Source organism: Nerophis lumbriciformis, linkage group LG01, assembly GCF_033978685.3.
Source record: "Nerophis lumbriciformis linkage group LG01, RoL_Nlum_v2.1, whole genome shotgun sequence".
In the NCBI taxonomy this organism is placed as follows: Eukaryota; Metazoa; Chordata; class Actinopteri; order Syngnathiformes; family Syngnathidae; genus Nerophis; species Nerophis lumbriciformis.
This window is the reverse complement of record NC_084548.2, coordinates 46,898,230-46,923,759: the sequence shown is the minus strand read 5'-3', so window position 1 is coordinate 46,923,759 and position 25,530 is coordinate 46,898,230. Positions and strand designations below refer to the sequence as shown.

The 25,530-nt window shown below is 39.1% G+C and overlaps 1 protein-coding gene across 9 annotated transcripts in view; it reads left to right on the top strand.

Annotated features, from left to right (window-relative positions):
- Positions 1-25,530, top strand: part of camta1a (calmodulin binding transcription activator 1a) — a 740,802-nt gene that overhangs the window by 288,175 nt on the left and 427,097 nt on the right. For all 9 annotated transcript variants that reach the window (XM_061984658.1, XM_061984687.1, XM_061984664.1 and 6 more), the window contains one exon: positions 20,188-20,255. In XM_061984658.1, coding sequence (XP_061840642.1) covers positions 20,188-20,255 — 68 coding nt within the window. The remainder of the gene's footprint in view (positions 1-20,187; positions 20,256-25,530) is intronic.

Here is a 25,530-nt window from a genome sequence, read left to right as displayed (position 1 = left end):
CTCATTGTATTATTTTGGCAAAATTATGAGGGACATAGAAAATGGATGGATTAATAATATTCGTGTTCATTTGCTGTTAATATTTTTGTTTTAACATGTTCTGTGTACACTTCTGTTCAAATGTAATAAGCACTTATTATTCGGTTGTTTGGATACAATTTGTGTGATACTACACATTTGGGTATCGATTCAATACCAAGTAGTTACAGGGTCATACAGTGGTCATTTTAAAGTCATCCAGGGACGTATTTTCTGAGTTTATAAACAATGAACAAATTGGAAAAGATGTTATGATAATACAAAATAGACAAGGATTAGTGATTTAGAAGTAGTTAAAAAACCGGATGGACGTTTGCCTCCTGCTAGCTATGTTTTAAAGGACCGCTTGCAGAGAAAAGTGTTTTTAGCTTTAACTTTATTGTTAGTTTTGAAGCAAAACATTTCCAATCTCCCTATTCTGTCTCCACTCTGTTTCCTCTTGTAAAAGCTCTGTGTGTGTGTGTGTTGCCTCATGTGCGCCTCGGCTCATATTACCAGCAATGTCACCATTATGTCCATGAAATTGAGTGTTTTTAGTTTGGGGCTCGGTCATAGAATCAATTGAAGTTGAGGTACTTTTGTAATTAGAATATGTTGATTAGTACATTATGATTAAATGCATCAGATAATTGTGTTTCATCCATACACACTGCATCCTCTTACTATTTCCAATAATAACAATGGCAATTACCTTAGTTTTTTTAATTAGTGCTATTGATGTTGAGATGTTTGCACAATATCCATATTGGTTATCGTATTAGTTACATTCTATATATACAAATATCAATTTCCGAGCAATGACAAATGCAAACGTGACATTTAAATGTAGAAGGCACTGACTCATTTGTCATTTATTATCCATCCACCCATCCATTTTCTACCGCTTGTCCCTTTCGGGGTAGCGGGGGGTGCTGAAACCTATCTCAGCTGCGCTCAGGCGGAAGGCGGGGTACACCCTGGACAAGTCGTCACCTCATCGCAGGGCCAACACAGATAGACAGACAACACTCACATTCACACACTAGGGCCAATTTAGTGTTGCCAATCAACCTATCCGAACACAGGACCTTTGTGTTATGAGGCACATGCACTAACCCCCGTTCCACCGTGCTGCCTCATTTATTATCATATCAATAAATACATTATTCAAATGACATTTATTTATTAAAACAGTGAGTCTTCAGTGCGACAATACATTGTAACTATTATTATTCTTATTATTATTATTATTATTTTTACCTTGTAATTGTTTGATGTCAAAAAAAGTATACTGAAACACAGACTAGTGAGCATGCCTTGTTTTGATGTCCTTCATCTTGAAGTTAAACATTGTCTACTAAGTAGGCATGTAACAAATAATATAAAAAGGGGAAATTGGTTGTAATTTGAAATATGGGTGCATCAGTACACAGGTCCCTGGATTGATCAAAACGTAAAATGGACTGGTCGATGGCCCGATTACAAAGTTATAAATCGGTTTAATCTATCTGCTCCATTGCTGGAAGTCTGTTCAGTGTCTACAGCCCTCTGTCGCTCTCTCTCTCACTTACTTTGTCTGTCCCTTTCTCGCTTCCCGTGAAACTCTTGCGGGACTTGTCACAGTAATTCAAACAAGCAAAGAGTAGATGACAAGGGAATGGCAAAATGTGCAACACGAAAAGGATTACGATTTTTCAGAAGAACAATAAATTTGATACTGTAGAGGGATTTGGATTTTTCTACATTTCCCACAATGCATAGCCGTAGGCCATATCCGAAGGCTTTGTTTGTGTCATGCCTGTTGTTGCTCATCATTCAAGTAGTGATACTAATAGTGCCGACGACGTCTGCGATTGTCAACTGCCACAATCAAGGTGGGAGATGTATTACTAGCTTTTATCGCATTTCTTAGCGTATTTCTGGACAAACTGAAGCGGATCAAAAGAAGGGTGAACGGCAAAGACGAGCATGGGTTGCTGTAATCAACAAAGATGTTACATGCTATGATGACTTTGTGTTTGTTCGGATCATTTCATTTCAAGTAATTAAGAAAATGTAAGTAAAAATGAATCTAGATAAATGACAGCGCCACTTTGCCTTAACTTGATGTGCTTGTTGAAGCACTTAGATAATAGTTGCATTGACAAAAATAGTACTCACTTCTCTCATCCAGACTGTAGCCTCCACATATGAAAAAATTGAAGCGACATAAGAACATCATTCTCCCAATCCTGCCTTACAGTCACAGTGTGCTGATGACATTATATTGGTTATCCGTGATTATCCAGGGTGTCAAACTTGGGTCGGATCATTGCTGAGTGCATCTCTCTAGCCTGAATTGACGACATAAAGTCCGCTGGGTTTTTACAGATAAACGCAAACGTCACAAGTCCATCCACAAACAAAGCGGTCAAGGCTTTCTAGACTCTTATCAATTTGAAAGTCCTTCAATGTGTAAAATGGGTTGGGTTAAACAATTCGGTAGTTCACAAAGTCATAGTATGAGACATCAGGGAATCTGTCATAGTTTCTGCTCCACTCAGACTTGTTGATCAGTTGATCGGCTGTTTTCTCCTTGCAAGGACAAGGGACTTCTGATCTAATGATTTGCACTATTTCTCGATCGTATCAAAGCGTGTGCAATGTTGTCTTCCTCCGAATAGTTCCTAAGTATTGCGTTTAGCGCTTGCCCTTCAAAATGGACTCCAGCAATGAATTGTGGGATAATTACCGGAAAAATTCGGAACCTCTCTATTGCAATATGCCAAAACTGTAAAATCCTTAACTTTAAACTATTTTGTTTCAGAATCTGATTGCTTTCCTTGCGTCTACATACATATCAAATTGTCTCACATTGGATAGATGCTCAACCCTACTACTATACAATTATTAGTGCAATTTTGTTTTTTTTTCTGTGTTCCTCATTACTTGAAATGTATATCGCGTACCAGTATATTCCTAATTTGGTGCATTCAGGAAGATTCTGGACGAATGATACAGCTATCTGTATTTTTTTTTATCCAGTTGATTGTCGTAATTATGACACACTGTCACATTCATTTCAAGTGCTGCTGCTACGCATAAACACGGACGGGTAGGATCTGATAATAAGCTTGGAATAATGACAAATAAGGAAACAACACCACACAAAAAATTGCCACACAACACTATTTCGTCCTGGTCCCTCAAAATTGAGCACGCTAAGAAGAGTTAGTGACAGTTTGAAATGAACACTAACTTACAACTGCCGCTACCGTCTGTCAAGCGATCCAGTAATCCGCAAGTTAATATTAATTCACTCAAAAAAGTGAAACATTTGAATAATCATTGGGTCTTTTTATTTATACAATACACACATGACACATACACATATACATCAGTGGCTATCTTTACTTAATATAGCTTCCGGTCCATCCCGTCACTCAAATATGTCCCTGTACAACTTTACCACAAATAACAATTCCTACTGTATGATTACAAAATGCACACCCATTTAACATGCTAATTGATTGTGTTGATTTATATGATATATTTTATATGATATAGCATGTAAAAGGTAGGTTCTGTGCACATGAATGCCATACATTAATATTATTGTACTTTATTTATTTATTTATGTATTACTATTATTTTAAACATTCATTATAGGTTAGGATGGATATACAGAGTGCAATTGTAATGAATAGAAACATAGTGATGGATCTATGTGGGCTTTTCAAGATGACTCTTAAATTCTTCATAGTGTTGTTCTTCTTCTTTCCTTTTATTTATCTTTAATTCTTAAAGCGATGTGGTTTTTAAATTATCTTTACTCATAAAACAGGCTATCACAAGCTTATATATTATTATCCATTCTAAGCTCCATGTTGTTGTCCGATGTGTGTTGTATTGACTATTAATTTATTGACTATTTATTGTCGGCCATGTAAGCTATAAACCACAACAACCTGCTGCTCAAAATGAACTGCCCCGTGACGGGTTAATAAAGTTGTTTGAATTAAATTACATTTTATTTGAATGAAGACATAACTGCAAACGATGGAGTGACGTCAGATGGTGACTAGACCTGTCAGCGGATGCTATCTTGCTTCTGAGCAACTTGATGATTATAGTACTTAAACTTTTAACATTACTGAGTGAATTAATTTTGGCCTGTGGATTACTGGATCGCTAGACACAGGACTTTGGGGGTCTTTTGAGGAAGAACTATTGTTGCATTGCATTGTGATTATTCCAATCTGATTATCACATTCTATAGGGCTGGGCATTATGTATATGTATAATATGCATCTGTACTAAAAACTAAATAAACTCGGAATTAGTTCAAGGATTTGTTAACATTCTAAGTGAATAAAAAAAAAAAAAAGGAAATAAATACCATAAAGCACAACTACCTGCTCAGTGGCCTAGTGATTAGAGTGTCCGCCCTGAGATCGGGCGGGAGGTTGTGAGTTCAAACCCCTACCGAGTCATACCAAAGACTATAACAATGGGACCCATTACCTCCCTGCTTAGCACTCAGCATCAAGAGTTGGAATTGGGGGTTAAATCACCAAAAATGATTCCCGGGCGCGGCCACCGCTGCTGCTCACTGCTCCCCTCGCCTCCCAGGGGGTGAACAAGGGGATGGGTCGAATGCAGAGTATAATTTCACCACACCTACTGTGTGTGTGTGACAGTCATTGGTACTTTAACTTTAACAATGTACCAATGAATTTGATGTTACATGTGTCCAAGTAAAAGGAAGCACACACAAAGATGCATCAGTTATTAATTCAACACTATTATTAAAAGCTGTCAAGTTATCATCAACTTACCAATGAAGATGTTTAATCAGTGGTCTCACCCACAACTGGCTGCAGTAGTAGCAGCACAGGTTTTTCACACAGCTTTATGGCGACAGGTAGTCATCATATGTGCAAAAGAAACCAATCACTTAACATGTAGAAGACTTTTGGGAAATGTTCGTCTCTATATTTTAGAGTTAATTTGGTAGCAGGCAGGTACAGAAATGGCCCCAGAAGGGTGCACCTTGCAGGGCTGTAGGGAGCTGAGATAAGTGTTTGTCGAATGCATGGCAAACATGATTTCCCCTTTTCTTCTCTATGACAGCATCTCGGTCACATTACGGCAATTTCCACGACTTTCCACATTTCTCCAACATTCTCTAACAGTGCAATACATTTTCATAACATGGTCACTACTGCCTAGTTTCTCTTGTTATATTCTTATTTTTACTGTTATATTTGTATTCTTATTGTTGCTTTTTATTTTTATTCTTATTGTAATATTTTCTATTTTATTTCCATTCATACCCCCATTATTTACTATTTGCTTTTTAAATTCAATCTCAATTCTGTACACTGCTGCTGGAATAAAAAATTTCATGAGGGAACTCTCCTGAAGGAATCAATAAAGTACTATCTATATATCTATCTATCTACAAACGTTTGTATTTAGATTCTATATACGAACATTGGTTCCATCCAAGATTCTGATGACGCATAAATCAATGATTCTGTGTACTTCCGTGTACCGTATAACCAGAAGTGGGACGTTAAAAGTTTGACTTTGATTGGCTGTTCCACCATGTCTTTTAAAAAAAATGTTTTGCAGCAGCACCTAAAGGGATGTGACATGTGTGTCATAACTATGATAGCCGGAGGGATAAAAAAAAAAAAGGACCGATAGCAGTATCAATAGTCCAGAATTTAAACGACCGACCCAATTAGGAACCGGTACCTGAAAATACCGGTACTCGGTAGGGTTGTATTGTATACCGGTATTAGTATAGTACCGCGATACTAATGAATCATTTTCAGTACGATATAGTCTCTGAAAAGTACCGTTCCCGCACCCCCCCGCGCCTGCGTCGAAGTCACGTCGTGACATTGCTGATTTACGAGCATGTTGGGCGGCACACAATCACGGAGTACTTACAAGCAGACACAGTGTGTGGACAGAAAAGAGAGAACGGACGCATTTTGGCTTAAAAACTAATGATAAAGGTGAAGTTATAACACTGAAACACCCTCAGGAAGAGATGCTTTAAGACATGGCTAGCTAGCTAGCTATCGTCCATCCGCCGTCGGCAGTGTTTTAGCGACTTCTAAATCACTAATCCTGGTCTCCATGGCGACAAATAAAGTATGTTTCTTACAAGAATCACCCCTGCAGGACGAGGAATAGCTAAACATGCTTCACTACACACCGTAGCTCACTGGCATCAAAATGTAAACAAACGCCATTGGTGGATCTACGCCTAACATCCACTGTAATGATATCAAGTACAGGCACGTATCTAGTCGATACTACTGTGATTACGTCGATATTTTTTGGCATCACATCTTTATTCGTTTTTTTAAAAAGTATATTATGTTTATAATTTCAGGAAATATGTCCTTGGACACATGAGGACTTTGAATATGACCAATGTATGATCCTGTAACTACTTGGTATCGGCTTGATACCTACATTTGTGGTATCATCCAAAACTAATGTAAAGTATCAAACAACAGAAGAATAAGTGATTATTACATTTTAACAGAAGTGTAGACAGAACATGTTAAAAGAGAAAGTAAGCAGATATTAACATTAAATGAACAAGTAGATTAATAATTAATTTTCTACCACTTGTCCTTAATAATGTTGACAAAATAATAGAATGGAAAATGACACAATATGCAGAGGTGGGTAGAGTAGCCAGAAATTGTACTCAAGTAAGAGTACTGTTACTTTAGAGATTTATTACTCAAGTAAAAGTAAGGAGTAGTCACCCAAATATTTACTTGAGTAAAAGTAAAAAGTATGTTGTGAAAAAGCTACTCAAGTACTGAGTAACTGATGAGTAACATTAACACACACACACACATATATATATATATATATATATATATATATATATATATATATATATATATATATATATATATACTCACACACACATATATATATATATATATATATATATATATATATATATATATATATACACACACACACACATATATATATATATATATATATATATATATATATATATATATATATATATATATATATATATATATATATATATATATATATATATGTATGTGTGGGGAAAAAAATCACAAGACTATTTCATCTCTACAGGCCTGTTTCATGAGGGGGGGTACCCTCAATCGTCAGGAGATTTTAATGGGAGCATTCGCATACCATGGTTTATATAGGGCACAGAGTGGGTGGGTACAGGCTGGCCTAGGGGCGTGGTGATTGGCTCATGTGTTACCTAGGAGGTGTTTCCGTCTATGGTGGCATGTTGTTACAATTTCGCTGCGCTTGTTGAGGGATGACAGGTCTAGACAGTAAATAATAAACAGTTTCTCTTTCAAGCATAGGTTGCATCTTTTATTACCACTATTGTAAGGTGTGCTGGATGCAAGATTTTGCCATGTTATTGAATATTCAACATTATTGTCTTTGAGGTCCCAAATGTGTTTGCTGAGTTCTGTGGTATTTCGCAGGTTTTTGTTCCTGAAAGAAGCCTTGTGATTGTTCCATCTGGTTTTGAATTCACCCTCGGTTAATCCTACATATGTGTCGGATGTGTTAATGTCCTTGCGTATTACCTTAGATTGGTAGACAACTGATGTTTGTAAGCACCCCCCGTTGAGGGGGCAATCAGGTTTCTTTCGACAGTTACATGCTTTGTTGGTTTTGGAGTCGCTCTGACTGGGGGTCGACGGCTCATTTGCAATTGTTTTGTTGTGGTTTGAGATGATTTGTCGTATATTGTTCATGCAGCTGTAGCTCAATTTAATGTTGTTCTTGTTGAATACTTTTCTTAGGTTGTTGTCTTTGGGAAAGTGTTTGTCAATCAGATTGAGGAATTTGTGTCCAATGTTCGTTGAGACGTTTTTGCTGTATGGGGGGTTGTACCAGATGATGCCGTTTCGTTTTCTGTTCTTTTTTGGCTGGTTTCCTGGCGTGGGTTCATAGGTGAGGGTGAAATTGTATCCGCTTTCATCAAGGGCTTTTTGGTACGGGGGGGTTGCTTGGTCAAATTCAGCTTTGCTAGATGACAGCATCGATAGCCTTTTATTGATTCCGGTAGGTATTCTTTTCGTGGTGGTGGGTGGGTGGTTGCTGTCATGGTGCACGTATTGGAGTGTTGTGTTGGGTTTCGTGAATGGTTGGTAGCTGTTATTTCTCAGGTTGAAAGTGACGTCAAGGAAGTTGACGGTTTGCTTGTTGGCTTCAATCGTGATCCGTAGGCCGTTCTCTTTGAAAATTTGGCATATGCGCTTCTTTCAGGAACAAAAACCTGCGAAATACCACAGAACTCAGCAAACACATTTGGGACCTCAAAGACAATAATGTTGAATATTCAATAACATGGCAAATTCTTGCATCCAGCACACCTTACAATAGTGGTAATAAAAGATGCAACCTATGCTTGAAAGAGAAACTGTTTATTATTTACCGTCCAGACCTGTCATCCCTCAACAAGCGCAGCGAAATTGTAACAACATGCCGCCATAGACGGAAACACCTCCTAGGTAACACATGAGCCAATCACCACGCCCCTAGGCCAGCCTGTACCCACCCACTCTGTGCCCTATATAAACCATGGTATGCGAATGCTCCCATTAAAATCTCCTGACGATTGAGGGTACCCCCCCTCATGAAACAGGCCTGTAGAGATGAAATAGTCTTGTGATTTTTTTTCCCCACACATACATATATTGCGCTCTACTATGGTATCGAGCACTATTTTTTGGATAACCTTATTAAGACATATATATATATATATATATATATATATATATATATATATATATATATATATATATATATACACACATATATATATATATACACACATATATATATATACATATATATATATATACACATATATATATATATATATATATATACATACATTGATATATACAGTATATAATTTATATTTATTTATTTTGCCGTTTTTGTTTACATGTTAAAGGTGTTTTAATGAATATACATGCATGTTTAACACATATAGATTCCTTTCTTTCATGAAAACAAGAATATAATTTGGTGTATTACCTGATTCTGATGACTTGCATTGATTGTAATCAGACAGTAGTGATGATAATGATCGTCCACGTTTTCAAATGGAGGAGAAAAAAAGTTCCTCCTTTCTGTCTAATACCACATGAAAGTGGTTGGTTTTTGGCTTCTTATTTGTCCAGCTTCCATATTCCTTTTTATACACTTTACAAGAAATACATTGGCGGCAAACTCCGTAGCCAGCTAGCTTGTTTGTGCTGGCTTTCGGAGACTCTTATTTTGAAAGCGCAGGCGCGATGGAGCGGCACTTTTATTGTGAAGACAGGACGGGATGAACGGTTGAAATAAAAAGGTATTTTTTCCTTCACACTTTTGATTGATTGATTGGAACTTTTATTAGTAGATTGCACAGTACAGTACATATTTCGTACGATTGGCCACTAAATGGTAACACCCGAATACGTTTTTCAACTTGTTTAAGTCAGGCCATGTGACCCCTGGCTCTGTTTGATTGGTCCAACGTCACCAGTGACTGCATCTGATTGGTGGAACGGAGTGAACGTCACCAGTGACTGCATCTGATTGGTGGAACGGAGTGAACGTCACCAGTGACTGTATTTGTTGAAACGCAGGCACTATGAAGGTCTGTCTGACAAACCAAAACAAACAAAGCGTGCATTAACAGATCGATAAAAATTAGTAGCGAGTAGCGAGCTGAATGTAGATAAAAGTAGCGGAGTAAAAGTAGCGTTTCTTCTCTATAAATATACTCAAGTAAAAGTAAAAGTACGTTGCATTAAAACTACTCTTAGAAGTACAATTTATCCCAAAAGTTACTCAAGTAGATGTAACGGAGTAAATGTAGCGCGTTACTACCCACCTCTGACAATATGTTACTGCATACGTCAGCAGACTAACTAGGAGCCTTTGTTTGTTTGTTTACTTACTACTAAAAGACAAGTTGTCTACTAGTATGTTCACTATTTTATTTGAGGACTTAACTGCAATAAGAAACATATGTTTAATGTACCCTAAGATTTTTTGTTAAAATAAAGCCAAAAATTCAATATTTTTGTGGCGCCCTTTATTTAGTAAAGTACCGAAATAATTTTAGTACCGGTGCCAAAATATAGGTATCGTTACAACACTAGTACTCGGCATACATCCCTAGTAGTGATTGTCCCTCTATTTTTTTCTATCATCTTTCCCATCGTTTACTGTCAACTCAGATATACTGTAGACGCAGAAGAGAGTGATATCATTGATAGTGTGATTAGAGAGTGCTCCTTTCTGTCCTTTTAAAGGAAGTGGACAGTTGTTTCAAGTGATCGGCTCGGGATGTTGGTCCTCTCACCACTTGTCGTTCCTTGTGAGGCCGAGTGAAAGAGAGAGGGCAACGCACAACAGTCTGGCCTCAGGTTATCTCGGGACAGTGATTCCCTCCATCATTGAATACCTCGCTCAAACACTATGCTCATGTTTGCTGATGCCTTTTGTGTCGTATGAAAGGGTGACGGCTCTGATCCAGCCTACAAAGTGGGAATCGTGACTGCAACTGATTGCGACAACCACATTAAAGAAAGGGTCACGTAGTGTGTATTTTCTCAGAGTGCTGTTTCTGCTCCATTCCTTGGTGTTAAGAAGTGAAATAGAATGAATAAGTTAGTGTCATATCCAATTCCACATTGTTAGATTTCAGAAGCCCTTTCTCTCTTGAGACAAAAATGTTGTAACCTATAGAAGGAAAATATCATTTGAAAGACGGGACACTAAATCTTCACAAAAGGGTTTTCTCATGATGGATTTTACCTTTTTAAAAGTAAAGTTAGAGATAATATGTGGAGGCGAGACGTGATAAGTGCAGGACTGACACCTTCTTTTCGAGACAATACTAACGGCTCGTCAGGCTGAGACAGGTGACTGGGGATGATGATGACACTGATTGTAAGGCCCTGTTACCACTAAGCCGGATAAGGTTATCCAGGGTAAATCACACCTAACCTTATCCGTGCCACACACAACACCGTTTAAGACCCCCGCCCCCCTCCGTCCCCCGGCCTAACGCAACCTAGTACGCATGCGCGGAAAATGCGCACGTCATATTCATCTCCAGTGTTACTTTGTGTGCAAGTTCTTAAATGTAACTTATCTGAACAATATTCAGTGTTGTGGTATTTCAGTTAAAGGGGAACATTATCACCAAACCTATGTAAGCGTCAATATATACCTTGATGTTGCAGAAAAAAGACCATATATTTTTTCAACCGATTTCCGAACTCTAAATGGGTGAATTTTGGCGAATTAAACGCCTTTCTAATATTCGCTCTTGGAGCGATGACGTCACGTTGTGACGTCACATCTGGAAGCAATCCGCCATTTTCTCAAACACATTACAAACACCGAGTCAAATCAGCTCTGTTATTTTCCGTTTTTCCGACTGTTTTCTGTACCTTGGAGACATCATGCCTCGTTGGTGTGTTGTCGTAGGGTGTAACAACACGAACAGGGACGGATTCAAGTTGCACCAGTGGCCCAAAGATGCGAAAGTGGCAAGAAATTGGACGTTTGTTTCGCACACTTTACCGACGAAAGCTATGCTACGACAGAGATGGCAAGAATGTGTGGATATCCTGCGACACTCAAAGCAGATGCATTTCCAACGATAAAGTCAAAGAAATCTGCCGCCAGACCCCCAGGAAAAGAGAGCGGATGAGGGTATGTCTACATAATATATTAATTGATAAAAACCGGGCTGTCTGCACTCTCAAAGTGCATGTTGTTGCCAAATGTATTTCATATGCTGTAAACCTAGTTCATAGTTGTTAGTTTCCTTTAATGCCAAACAAACACATACCAATCGTTGGTTAGAAGGCGATCGCCGAATTCGTCCTCGCTTTCTCCCGTGTCGCTGGCTCTCGTGTCATTTTCGTCAGTTTCGCTTGCATACGGTTCAAACCGATATGGCTCAATAGCTTCAGTTTCTTCTTCAATTTCGTTTTCGCTACCTGCCTCCACACTACAACCATCCGTTTCAATACATGCGTAATCTGTTGAATCGCTTAAGCCGCTGAAATCCGAGTCTGAATCCGAGCTAATGTCGCTATACCTTGCTGTTTTATGCGCCATGTTTGTTTGTATTGGCATCACTGTGTGACGTCACAGGAAAATGGACGGGTGTATATAACGATGGTTAAAATCAGGCACTTTGAAGCTTTTTTCAGGCATATTGCGTGATGGGTAAAATTTTGAAAAAAAACTTCGAAAAATCAAATAAGCCACTGGGAACTGATTTTTAATGGTTTTAACCCTTCTAAAATTGTGATAATGTTCCCCTTTAACTGGAATCCAATGTGCTGTGGGGCCCTAGTGTAGTGAATCACACCTGAGCCATCATAAATTAATCAAATCTTTATTAGACATGTAAACAATGTGATAAAGAACATTTTACATCAATCAAACTAGGGATCTAGATATCTGGTCAGGACACTCCTCACTCTTTTGCCTTCACCTTCATTGTCCATTCCTTTTTGGTGACTTTATATACTCTGGACCTAGACGTTGAGTCAGTGACACACATGGCGGACAATAACTGATACAGTCTGCTTTGCCAGTCCAAAAGCATTTGCCGTTTTCCTCGATGGCCAGGTAATACAAAGCACACGCTATCTTTTTTTATCACATCCACGGGAGCTCGTATTCTCATTGACTCTCGTTCGACAAATGAACAAAGTTTTTCGCTAAGTAGCATCACAGCTGACCCGGCCAGACAATGGAAAGTTCTCCTGCCGTCTGAGAAGTGTTGTATCCGAAATAGCTTTCTCTTAAGGTATTCATGTGTGACTTCCACAAGCATATGTACATGTAGAAGAAGGAGAAACACGGCATGTCTGAATGACTCGCCTCCATATTTCCAGTGGTTAGCTCCGAGCTACGAAACCGCTTTATTATGAAGCTGGCTGTGGCGCGTCCTTTCTGACGTCACTTCCTGTGTGGGGCGCGGTCTTTCTGGCGTCACTTCCTCTCCGAACTCACTTTTGTAAACGATCAATGAGTCCATACAAAGCTATGTGCCGGAGATTTAAGAATTACACGGCTGACTTACTCGTGTAAAAATGTGTCCGAGAAGGGGGACCTTAAACGAAAATAATTATTAGTTTAAGGGGTTAAACGACTTAGTGTAGACATGGCTTAAGTCAGAAAACAGACACACAGACAAACTTTACATCTCAAATCAGCCTGAAGACTTTTAACAAGGTGTTGAGATGAGATTCCCACCAAACAAGTTATAGTCCTACTCTCCAAGCTGCTGCAAACTGACTTTTTTTTTTTAGCTTTCTTACGAGCTGAATACGACACTGCTGTTGTAGTGTATTTCAGCAGCACCTGGAGAGAAAACCTCTGCCGGGATCATGTCAGAGAGGAGGATGAGGCAAACGGAGAGGAAGTACAAACAGCCTTGCAGGACCAAAACTCTGACATGTGAGGTTGAGCGAGGCAGGTTCTGTGTGTACTGAGAGCCTTCCCTGAATATTTCCCCAGTGACTAGGAGCAGGCCAGCGGCATGGAGGTCAGCAGATAGAGTCCAAAGCCCGTTGACAGCTGCTCGTTTGACTTTGATGCCCCATCAGTGTTGAGCACTACAGTATGCTCCCCCAACCTTCCTTCTTGCACTCACCCACAAGCGTGTTTGCTCAACCTGAACGCATGCGAGCTTCTCATTATGCCGCCCATGCAAACTTTGTCTCTTTGCATCTGTTTAATGGCTGCACGTCTGTTTTTGTTTGTTTCCTCACCATAAGATTATTCCACCTTTATGGCTGGTCGGGGGGCTGGTATTATCCCTGGCATCTGTTTGGAAAGGAGGGGCTCACAAAGAGCCAGGGGTACAAAGGCCTTTGTTTTTGTTTTTTTTAAGTCTTTAATAGGAGACTATGCTGCAGCCTCTTGAATAGCCCTCTAGTGAGAATGTGCATGGATTTTTAAGAGTGTGATGGAAAGGGCTCAGTGCTAACAGGCACCGCGGTCACCCACCACAATCCCCCCGCTGAATAGCTTGCATTAATCTAATCAGTGCTGTGTTAGTCTAATTTACTTATAAATGCATGCAAAAAAAATAACACTAGAGTGACCCTTTTTCCTTGCGCACACCATAATTGTTATTGAAACAATTAACACATTTGATACGTGTGCTTGTGGTTCCAGAAACTTTGTGCTTTTCTCAGCCGTTGTAGCTCTTTTACAGTGCATCCTGAAATTATTCAGACCGCTTCACTTTTTCCACATTTTGTTATGTTACAGCCTTATTCTAAAATGGAATACAAACATTTGTGTCCTCAAAATTCTATACAGAATATACTATGACAGTGTGAAAAGTTTTTTTTTTTTTTTTTTACACACAAATGTAAAAATGTATTTTTTTTTTTCAAACTAAAAATTATCGTGTGTATATATTTCCTGTCGATTTTTAAAAACAAAATGAATTTAGTCTATTTCGGAATCAGGCTGTAACAATATAAAAAATATATTGCAGTGTTTTTCAACCACTGTGCCACACTAGTGTGCTGTGAGATATAGATTCCCCTATTTGGGTTAAAAATATTTTTTGCAAACCAGTAATTATAGTCTGCAAATTATGTGTTGTTGTTGAGTGTCTGTGCTGTCTAGAGCTCGGCAGAGTAACCATGTAATACTCTTCCATATCAGTAGGTGGCAGCCGGTAGCTAATTGCTTTGTAGATGTCCGAAACAGCGGGAGGCAGTGTGCAGGTTAAAAGGTGTCTAATACTTAAACCAAAAATAAACAAAAGGTGAGTGCCCCTAAGAAAAGGCATTGAAGCTTAAGGAAGGCTATGCAGAATCAAACTAAAACTGAACTGGCTACAAAGTAAACAGAATGCTGGATGACAGCAAATACTTACTGTGGAGCAAAGACGGCGTCCACGATGTACATCCTAACATGACGTGACAATCAACAATGTCCCCACAAAAGGATAAAAACAACTGAAATATTTTTGTAGATGCTCAAAGGAAGACAGGAAAATACCAACAATAGAGGAAAAGCCACCAAAATAGGAGTGCAAGACAAGAACTAAAACACTACACACAGGAAAACAGCAAAAAACTCAAAATAAGTCACGGCGTGATGTGACAGTACACGTACTTTGAGACAAGAGCTATTTTCATTCATGGTTGGATATGGTTTAAATTCATATTCAACAATTGCGACAATTACTTTTTATTGTCTATTGAGTTTCATTTTTAATGATTTCTGCTGGCGGTGTGCCTCCAGATTTTTTCACCGCAAAAAATGTGCCTTGGCTCAAACAAGGTTGAAAAACACTGCTATATTGCCAGTAGTACAGTATGTACTAATCCAAATTTAGCACATATGTGCTAAATTTGCTTCTACGACCGAGCTCGTAGCTCAAAACAATTGTATCTTAAATCTAGGCTTGTACGGTATACCGGTACTATCCATCCATGTTCTACCACTTGTCCCTTTCCCCAGTACTAATTAATTAAAAAACAATACTATACCGCCCTTGAAAAATACTGGTACGGTACTTTTTTTCATCTGCATGCAGCGGTGATGTTCAGTGTGTCAGCATGCACACACAAAGCCGAGAGGCCATACAAGAACAGCGTAGGGAGGAAGAATGGCAAAAACGGCAATTCTACTGGTTAATACAGAGGGTGCGTGAAAAGTGATATGAAGGTATTTGGGCTTAAAAAGTATCGATCAGGGTGATGCTTTAAACACGGAAGCGCCGCTGCTTTAAAACATGCCTCGCCAAAAGGTGGCATGGTTAAAGTTTTACAGTCTTTGCTTCAAACTTAGCCAAACAATTAAATAACAAGCAGTCAGATCGACAGGTAATATAATTAACTCGCTCCCTTGCTGTGCACATACAGATACGTACCCTCAGACAGCTGTTTGGCAAATTGACCATTATTAGCGCAGTCCAAGCCACCCATACAGCAAAAACTCATGAAAGTGAAATGACTGAACTTCATGACAAATTCATACAATTTGTTTTATCTTTAATAATGTGTGTATTATGAGTTGAGTTGAGTTTGAGTTTTTTTCGAACATGCAAGCATACAACATCATACATCACAATTTCCATTTTCTCTTTTCAACATGTTCGAAAAGGAGTAGGAAGAAGCAGAGCTTATTTAATCCTACCCCTTTTCTTTTACATAACAGTTGCTAAAACTTTTTTGTTCACTTCCTGTTCACAATTTATTCACAATATACTCCATAAGTAATCACAATAAAAATAAATAAATAATTATAATTTAATAATAATAATTGGTGAAGTAAGTCATATTTCATATGATGAGATAAGTAAGATTATTTTGAGAATGAATGAATGAATGGATGGATGAAATAAATTGAGAATGTTTGTCATGGTTCTTGTTCGTTGTACTTTAATAACACTTTTAAGTTTGAAGAGTTTCTTGAAGTGGATCATATTAGTACAGTGTTTTTCAACCTTTTTTTAGCCAAGGCACATTTTTTCCGCTGAAAAAATCCGGAGGCACACCACCAGCAGAAATAATTAAAAAACAAAATTCAGTTGACAGTAAAAAGTCGTAGCAATTGTTGGATATGACTTTAAACCATAACCAACCATTGTCTCAAAGTATGTGTACTGTCACGACCTGCCACATTATTTTGAGTTGTGTAAGTCTTTGCTCCACAGTAAGTCTTTGCTGTCGTCCAGCATTCTGTTTTTGTTTACTTTGTAGCCGGTTCAGTTTTAGTTTCGTTCTGCATAGCTTTCCTTAAGCTTTAATAGGTCATCAATCAATTAATGTTTATTTATATAGCCCTAAATCACAAGTGTCTCAAAGGGCTGTACAAGCCACAATGACATCCTCGGTTCAGATCCCGCATAAGGGCAAGGAAAAACTAACAACCCAGTGAAATTAGATTAATCTCCCACGGCACACCAGACTATATCTCACGCGGCACAGTGGTTGAAAAACACTATTAGTGCATTGTTTGATTACTTTGCTTAATCCATTCCATAATTTAATTCCACATACTGATATACTGAAGGTCTTATCTTTTACAATGTGTGTTGTACATTGCTACATGTCGTATCTGTGTACTTTTAGCCATAGTATTGTTTTTAGTATTTACTAACGATTGTATTTGTCTTAATGCACAGACCAAGAATGGTAACCATAAATAATGAAGCATTTAATACAAAGTCATAAAAGTTTTCTATTTTATTCTGACATAATTCTTCATCATGGCAGACTATATGTAATATATAAACTCGTAAATAGTTTGTGTTTGAGTGCAATGAGAACAGCCCGTTGTGTTTAATGTCTTTTAATTTTAACCTTCTAAAATTGTTCTTTTAGTGTAATAGGAAACATATGTTTAATGTATCGTAATATTATATGTTAAAATGAAGCTAATATGAAATTTGTTTGTGGTCTCTTTATTTTGAAAACTATCTAGATACATTTTGATACCGGTACCAAAATATTGTTACCGGGACAATCAACATCTCCCACTGACATGAATTTGAACCAATTCAACCCGTGCTTGGCACCCCCAAAACAACGCACATTTAAAATGCAACTTTAAAAAAAAAAAAGAAGAAAGAAAGTTAGACAGTAGAAAGTTAGACAGTAGTTTTATGAAGTAATGCAATAATTTACTACATTTACTTTGGAGAGCGACCGCTGTGAAGTTGGTTTAACTTTGTTGTTCGATATTCACCTCCGTAGCTACAGATCTGAAAGTTAAAAGGTTATACTTGGCAGAAAAGTCTTTGGCAGTGTCTCATTTGAGGTGCTTTTACTTCCATCTTTTGGGAAATAGATGTCCGCCTTTTGGGTCTTGTCTCGCTTCAGTAGGTGTCAACTGTCAGTGATGCGGTCGTACTGGCTCGCAGTCGGTCGTGTTTTGTTTCTGTGGTTCCACGGGTGTCTTTTGCTTCTAAAACCGAATGTTTTGGGGCGGCTCTTCTGCATGCCAAAGGCACGCAGTATGCTCGCAATTTTAATTGATGTTTGTAACCGAAAGCATAGCAAAAAGCAGAGAGACAGCTCATATCTCAAGATACTTGTAAGTTGAGGGACTACTTTACAAGCAATATTTAAAGGACAACTGCTTTATGGGTAGTTTAAACTTCATCAGAATAGCAAGGCAATCAACACAGTCCAGCTAGCCTGAGTTTGCACCTGCAGGCAAGGGCACAAGTTCATGCTACAGACTTTCCTTTGCTGCTGCCAGACTAGAAACACTCTCTCATGGCTGCAGCCTGCAGCATCCTTATGGGCTGCCTCCATTGTGCTGTGTCCCTGTGCCAGGTCACACTTGTGACAAAGTCCATCGCAGCATCTTAACGATGTATATATTCAGTGCATGCAGATTTGGGAACTAAAGGGATGTTTGGCAGACAGCTTTATTTTTCGACCCGCTTTAACTTAAAAATACCAATTGGTCAAGAAAAGCAACAAAACCTAGCAGATTCACACACCACTCAAGACAATACTCTAAAAGAATAGCCAAAGGTTTGTCAAACAATTCATCTTGTAGAGGGAAGTGCATCTTTAAATTCATATGAGAAATAGCAGCAGGTCTGTCCTTGTGTCAAACACTCGCGACAGTCCGTGGACGTGATAAATGCCCTCGCTGAAGAGTGAATTGCCGCCTGTCGCAGGTAATCATTGGATTGTCTACCAGCATGTAATGTGCTTTTATTAATGCCCATTTGTTTGCTGAGAAAATGTCACAGTAAGGTCCAGCATCTTTCCCAATACTTTTCACTGATGCAATGGGAATATGAAATATGAAATAATCTCTATGTATCTGTTATACTTTTTTTTTTTTTTTTACTTAAATAACATTTCTTTGTTTCTTACATTGAATAAACAGAGCACAGTCTACCAAGTCAAATATATTGTGTGTAGGGATGTCCGATAATGGCTTTTTGCTGATATCCAATATTCCGATATTGTCCAACTCTTTAATTACCGATACCGATATCAACCGATACCGATTTCAACCGATACATGCAGTCGTGGAATTAACACATTATTACGCCTAATTTGGACAACCAGGTATGGTGAAGATAAGGTACTTTTTAAAAAAAATTAATCAAATAAAATAAGATAAATAAATTAAAAACATTTTCTTGAATAAAAAAGACAGTAAAACAATATAAAAACAGTTACATAGAAACTAGTAATTAATGAAAATTAGTCAAATTAACTGTTAAAGGTTAGTACGATTAGTGGACCAGCAGCACGCACAATCATGTGTGCTTACGGACTGTATCCTTTGCAGACTGTATTGATCTATATTGATATATAATGTAGGAACCAGAATATTAATAACAGAAAGAAACAACCCTTTTGTGTGAATGAGTGTGAATGAGTGGGGGAGGGAGGTTGTTTGGGTTGGTGCACTAATTGTAAGTGTATCTTGTGTTTTTTATGTTGATTTAATAAAAAAAAATAAAAAATAAAAAAATACCGATAATAAAAAAAACGATACCGATAATTTCCGATATTACATTTCAACATCTCTAATTGTGTGTTGAACATACTTGGCCATTAAAGCTGATTCCGATTCTGATCTATAGCATCACTTTGTATATATCTTGACTCTAAAGGTTCTACAACTTGTTCTGATCCAGCAGTACACACAGCATTAGAAGAGTGTTGTGTAATTATTATTCAAAGGTTAAAGACGGGATTGATCCTCCGAGGCATGTCAAGGGCAGATCAAACGGATTTAGGAGAGGATCGGACGAAAAATGTTAAAAGCTGCTCTTTTTGTAAGACGGAGACGTCAATCTCTCTGCGAGCACCTTGTTGTCCTTGAGCTTGATCAAAGCTTTTGGAACAAAGATGGTCTCAGAAGATGATCTGACCTTAACTGCCTTCAACTTCGGTCTTTTGCATTGCCGTTACTGGTTTGCATTTACCTGCTTGAGCTCTCCGGTGTTGCCTTCGTCTCTGTTTTCCCCCTATTTATGTTACTGTTTAGGCTGTAGGAATGCCAATGAAGCAATCTCACAGTATTACAAACACCAGAGAATGGTGATTAAAGATGAGACATCTCAGCCTCACACTCATCCTCTCGTCTTTCTGCTCTTTTTCACAGGAGATCGCAGCTTACTTGATAACATTTGAAAAGCATGAAGAATGGCTAACAACATCCCCTAAAACAAGGTAAGACAATTATGCTGCCATCTTCAAAATCATAACTTATCATTTATAGTCCTTCATTACAACATGTTTTTAAAGTAGCACGCTTACATCTTTCAAGTTCAACTCTGCTTGGCTGATATCACAGGCTCCCATTGTTTGTACCAAATACACCAAATCAAAGGAATGTTAGCAACGGCTTTTGGTTGTAGATTTGCCTCAAAATAAACTTTCAAATCTACATAGAGGCTCATTTCAAACATTTTTTGAAAGTAGACTCTATATTGGATAATGGTAAACAGTTGTTTATTGTTGTTATTATTATTATTATCCAGGATGAACACCTTTTACTTGTTGTTTTTCTGTTGCAAATGCCAGTGTTGTGACAGACAAGAAAATAGACTTGCTGCGACAGCAAATACAACCCGTTCACAAAGGAGCCCCATTCCAAAGTTTACATGTTCGTGCATTTTGAATCCGCTCAATATGCTAAACATGTTTTCTTCTTTTTTGTCTGGCGAAAAAGATTTTGCTATGCCGCGAGTTGCATGCATCCTTATGCATGTGTGAGTGGGACCCTGGACCTTTTAACACCCATTCCTTATGGTCCTCACCTCCCCACATCGATCTGCCACAGCCTCAGAAAGACATTAAAGGCCTACTGAAATGCGATTTTCTTATTTAAACGGGGATAGCAGGTCCATTCTATGTGTCATACTTGATCATCTCGCGATATTGCCATATTTTTGCTGAAAGGATTTAGTAGAGAACATTGACGATAAAGTTCGCAACTTTTGGTCGCTGATAAAAAAGCCTTGCCTGTACCGGAAGTAGCAGACGAGTAGCGTGACGTCACATGTTGTGGAGCTCCTCACATCTGCACATTGTTTACAATCATGGCCACCAGCAGCGAGAGCAATTCGGACCGAGAAAGCGACAATTTCCCCATTAATTTGAGCGAGGATGAAAGATTTGTGGATGAGGAAAGTGAGAGTGAAGGACTAGAGGGCAGTGGGAGCGATTCAGATAGGTAAGATGCTGTGAGAGGCAGGTGGGACCTGATATTCAGCTGGGAATGACTAAAACAGCAAACAAACACAAGACATATATATATACTCTATTAGCCACAACACAACCAGGCTTGTATTTAATATGCCACAAATTAATACCGCATAACAAACACTTCCCCCCTCCCGTCCATATAACCCACCAATACAACTCAAACACCTGCACAACACACTCAATCCCACAGCCCAAAGTACCGTTCACCTCCCCAAAGTTCATACAGCACATATATTTCCCCAAAGTCCCCAAAGTTACGTACGTGACATGCACATAGCGGCACGCACGTACGGGCAAGCGATCAAATGTTTGGAAGCCACAGCTGCATGCGTACTCACAGTACCGCGTCTGCGCATCCAACTCAAAGTCCTCCTGGTAAGAGTCTCTGTTGTCCCAGTTCTCCACAGGCCAATGGTAAAGCTTGACTGTCATTTTCCGGGAATGTAAACAATGAAACACCGGCTGTGTTTGTGTTGCTGCGGTCGGCCGCAATACACCGCTTCCCACCTACAGCTTTCTTCTTTGCTGTCTCCATTGTTCATTGAATAAATTGCAAAAGATTCACCAACACAGATGTCCAGAATACTGTGGAATTTTGCGATGAAAACAGACGACTTAATAGCTGGCCACCATGCTGTCCCAAAATGTCCTCTACAATCCGTGACGTCACGCGCTGACGTCATCATACCGAGACGTTTTCAGCAGGATATTCCGCGCAAAATTTAAAATTGCACTTTAGTAAGCTAACCCGGCCGTATTGGCATGTGTTGCAATGTTAAGATTTCATCATTGATATATAAACTATCAGACTGCGTGGTCAGTAGTAGTGGGTTTCAGTAGGCCTTTAACACCCATTCCTCATAGTCCTCACCTCCCCACATCCTTCTGCCACAGCCTCAGAAAGACATTAAGAGTTCAAAAATAGAAGCCATTCCATTTTAAAACGTGGTATTACATTTACCTTTACTACTCACTCCAAAATGTAAGGGGTGCAATTCAGGTGAATGCCACACCTGTGAATTGTAAAAGAAACAGGTTCTGATATATGCTCCAACATTGAAAATGTCACGGCTCCTCCAACACAAGACAGCCCAACACTGACACTTTTGTGAAATGTGCAACTTTTGATCCACTGACTTTATAGTCTAATGGTTCCCTGGATGTTCACGGCCAGTCTGTCACTGCTGGCTGTCACATATGTGCTGTTCTCAGTTGCCTGTGCTCACTGGGATTTCAACCCCAAGTCAAGTCTCTGTGCAGGTGCAGCAATATCAGAAAACATGTCACCAGGGAGTGTCCCCCTTGTGTGTACATCTACAAAACACCTGACAACACAAAAACACGTCCCAGGGTGTAGAGGAGCCATCACTGTGGGATAGGTTGTGTGCAGATTTCGAATGTGTGGATTTCAAGGGAGGCACACAAAGAGTAGCTGTGATGTGTGTTTTCCTGGATGTCAGTAAAAGGGCAGAGCGTAGTGATGGATGTCAGGCCAGGAAAGCTTGTCAGCAGTGAAAGGGTGCTACATATATGTGTGATTGATGGGATCTGATTGATGGCTGGCCTCCATATGAAAAGCTTTCTGCTCAAGGTAAAGGGTGATAGGTCAAACACGGGACACCTGTGGTTAAGTGTTGCCTTATCATTTGTCATCACACATCTGGTGGCTAAGTGTGTGTGTTTGTGTCTGCATGTCTGTTTGGTTTGAACTCTGTGGGGAATAGGCTAAGTAGGTTAATTCTCCCCCTGCTAGTTCCTGTGGACAGGGGTCGGCGGGGCACGATGCGAGGAAAAGATAAGCGGGGGTCACACGCGCAGCGGAGCAGTGCTGCTCGGCTGCCTTTCATGTAACAACTCTGACATATGCGGGTTGTAAACATGGGAGTGTGCCACAGCTGGAGTTCAAGGAGCTGTATGCTGTTTGACCAAAAGTGACGTGCAATGCAGGGTATACACTGAACAGAAATGGCAGCTTATCACATCAAGAATGATGAGGTGCAAGGAAGCAGTTGTAAGCAATATATATTATAAATTGTAATATTACTTCTCACATAAGCCAGGCATGCACGTGGAATCTAACAAAACCAATGCTCTCCTTTTGGGGATTTTCTGTTTGGTTACCACACATTCTGAAGCCAGCACAGAGAGAGTGGTGGCGTCCTGAGTGATTGATGCTCCCAGCTCTAGTAATGCACATTCCCTTTCAGATAGGAAGTGCAACCATGCTTAAAATCAATACCAGTGTTCTCCCACGGACTGCTTCAACAGCGCTACAGTTAATTCAGGTCGCACCTGTCAGAGCTAGGGAAATCTCTCCCCACTCGGGCCTTACACTTTAATTTACACACATGGCCTTGCTAGCTTCCATTTCCATTAAAGGGGAGAGTCTGGCATTATGGCTCTAATGAAGGCCGCGGCCAGGCTATGATTTAACATAGCCGCCACGCAACACCCTTCCTCCATAGCGGGGAATGAATTTAAAGAGACAATTAGGAGTTTCCTCCCCGACAGATAGTCTTACTCTTTCTTTTCTCCATCAGTGAAGATGTGCCCATGTTGCCTGAGTGTATTGGACATGAGGGTGTCTGTGGGTGAATAGGGTGGACACAAACCTGGCACTGAAACAATGCAAGCAAGTCCAAGCAACAACCTGGGATTTAACCTCATCTCGAGGGTGTAAAATATGTCTGTGTAAGAAAGAGAGAGAGACTGGATTCTTTGCCTGCCATAAATGAGACAAATGTCTCCTGTGGGGCTTTTTCAGAGGTGTTTGTATGCTGTCAGATGTAGAAAGTATTGACTAGAGGGTGTCACACAGTCGTCTGACCAAAGAGCTAATGGACACCTGAGTATTGTGAAAAGGTTGCTTGTTATCATGAGCATCTATAAGTCTATAGAAAGGAGAGTTTATCTCTATAAAAATGTGTGTTTCTGCATGTTTATTCTGTAGACTCTGTACTCTCATGTCAACTCTGACTTGAGTGTTAATAGCTTGTAAACTGTTACCTACACCGTACTGGTTTAAATGCACAATGTTGATTTGGGTCTTCAAACTGTGGTATGGATGTCTGAGCAAGTCAATAATAAAAAATAAGTATTTGTTTAATAAGTGGTATTGGGTTGGTTTTCAACATCCCATCTATGGATTAATCAAATCTGAAACGCAAATGACACCAGACAGGCCAACAAATTGAGTTCTGAAAACTTGGAAGGGACTAACATTTTTGTGAGCAGATTCCTAAAAACACCTAGGTGCTGTCACATACAGGATCTTTGACTAGCTTTTTGGCAGGGGAAAAAATAGTGACGAGACAAGTCTGCACCACCGCTTTACCCACGGTCCTTAACTTTGGCTGGTGCTGGTACAGTGTGGCCCCCAAAACAATTTAGTCGAAATAAACCTGATGTACGGTTTATTTATGAACTGTGATAAAATGTTAGAAGATTCTTGTATCGTTTTAAAATATATAAATCATTACTATGATTACTGTTAAATTGTGATCCAAATCTGAGAATCTTGCACAGATTCAAACATAACAAAAATATATGTGTCACGTTTTTTGAAAAATTAATTTTGCTATAGCAAAACATGTTGGGAGGCAAATCAATTGACCGCTTTCAAGATGGTGTGCCAAAAAAGGTCTATGGATGAAGTGCAGACACATTTTTAACTATGCAAGATTATAATAACTTTGGTTGTGATATAAATATTTTAATTTATCCGTCCATCCATCCATCTTCTTCCGCTTATCGCGGGGGCAGCAGCCTAAGCAGAGAAGCCCAGACTTCCCTCTCCACAGCCACTTTATCCAGCTCCTCCCGGGGGATCCCGAGGCCTTCCAGGCCAGCCGGGAGACATAGTCCTCCCAATGTGTCCTGGGTCTTCCCCGGTTATGCACTGGTAAATTTAATCCTATCCAACATTTGTACAATCAATCAATCACTCAAAATGACTTTTATATCACTTAATCACAAGTTTCTCTAAGGGCTGCACAAACACATTGTCACTATTACTTTGTTGATACTTTTGGACGTATTACATGATTATTTAGAGTCTTATCGGCATGTCATAGATCATATATTAATATTATACTTTTTTTGCATAAGTTCTTTAAATTAGTGCGTGTCTTCTTTTGGTGCCACATCTCATTTTCCAATCCAATATAATTATTTAAATAGCACATTTTACAAACAGAGACAGTTTCCAAAGTGCTGCACAACATTATGAAAACAAGAG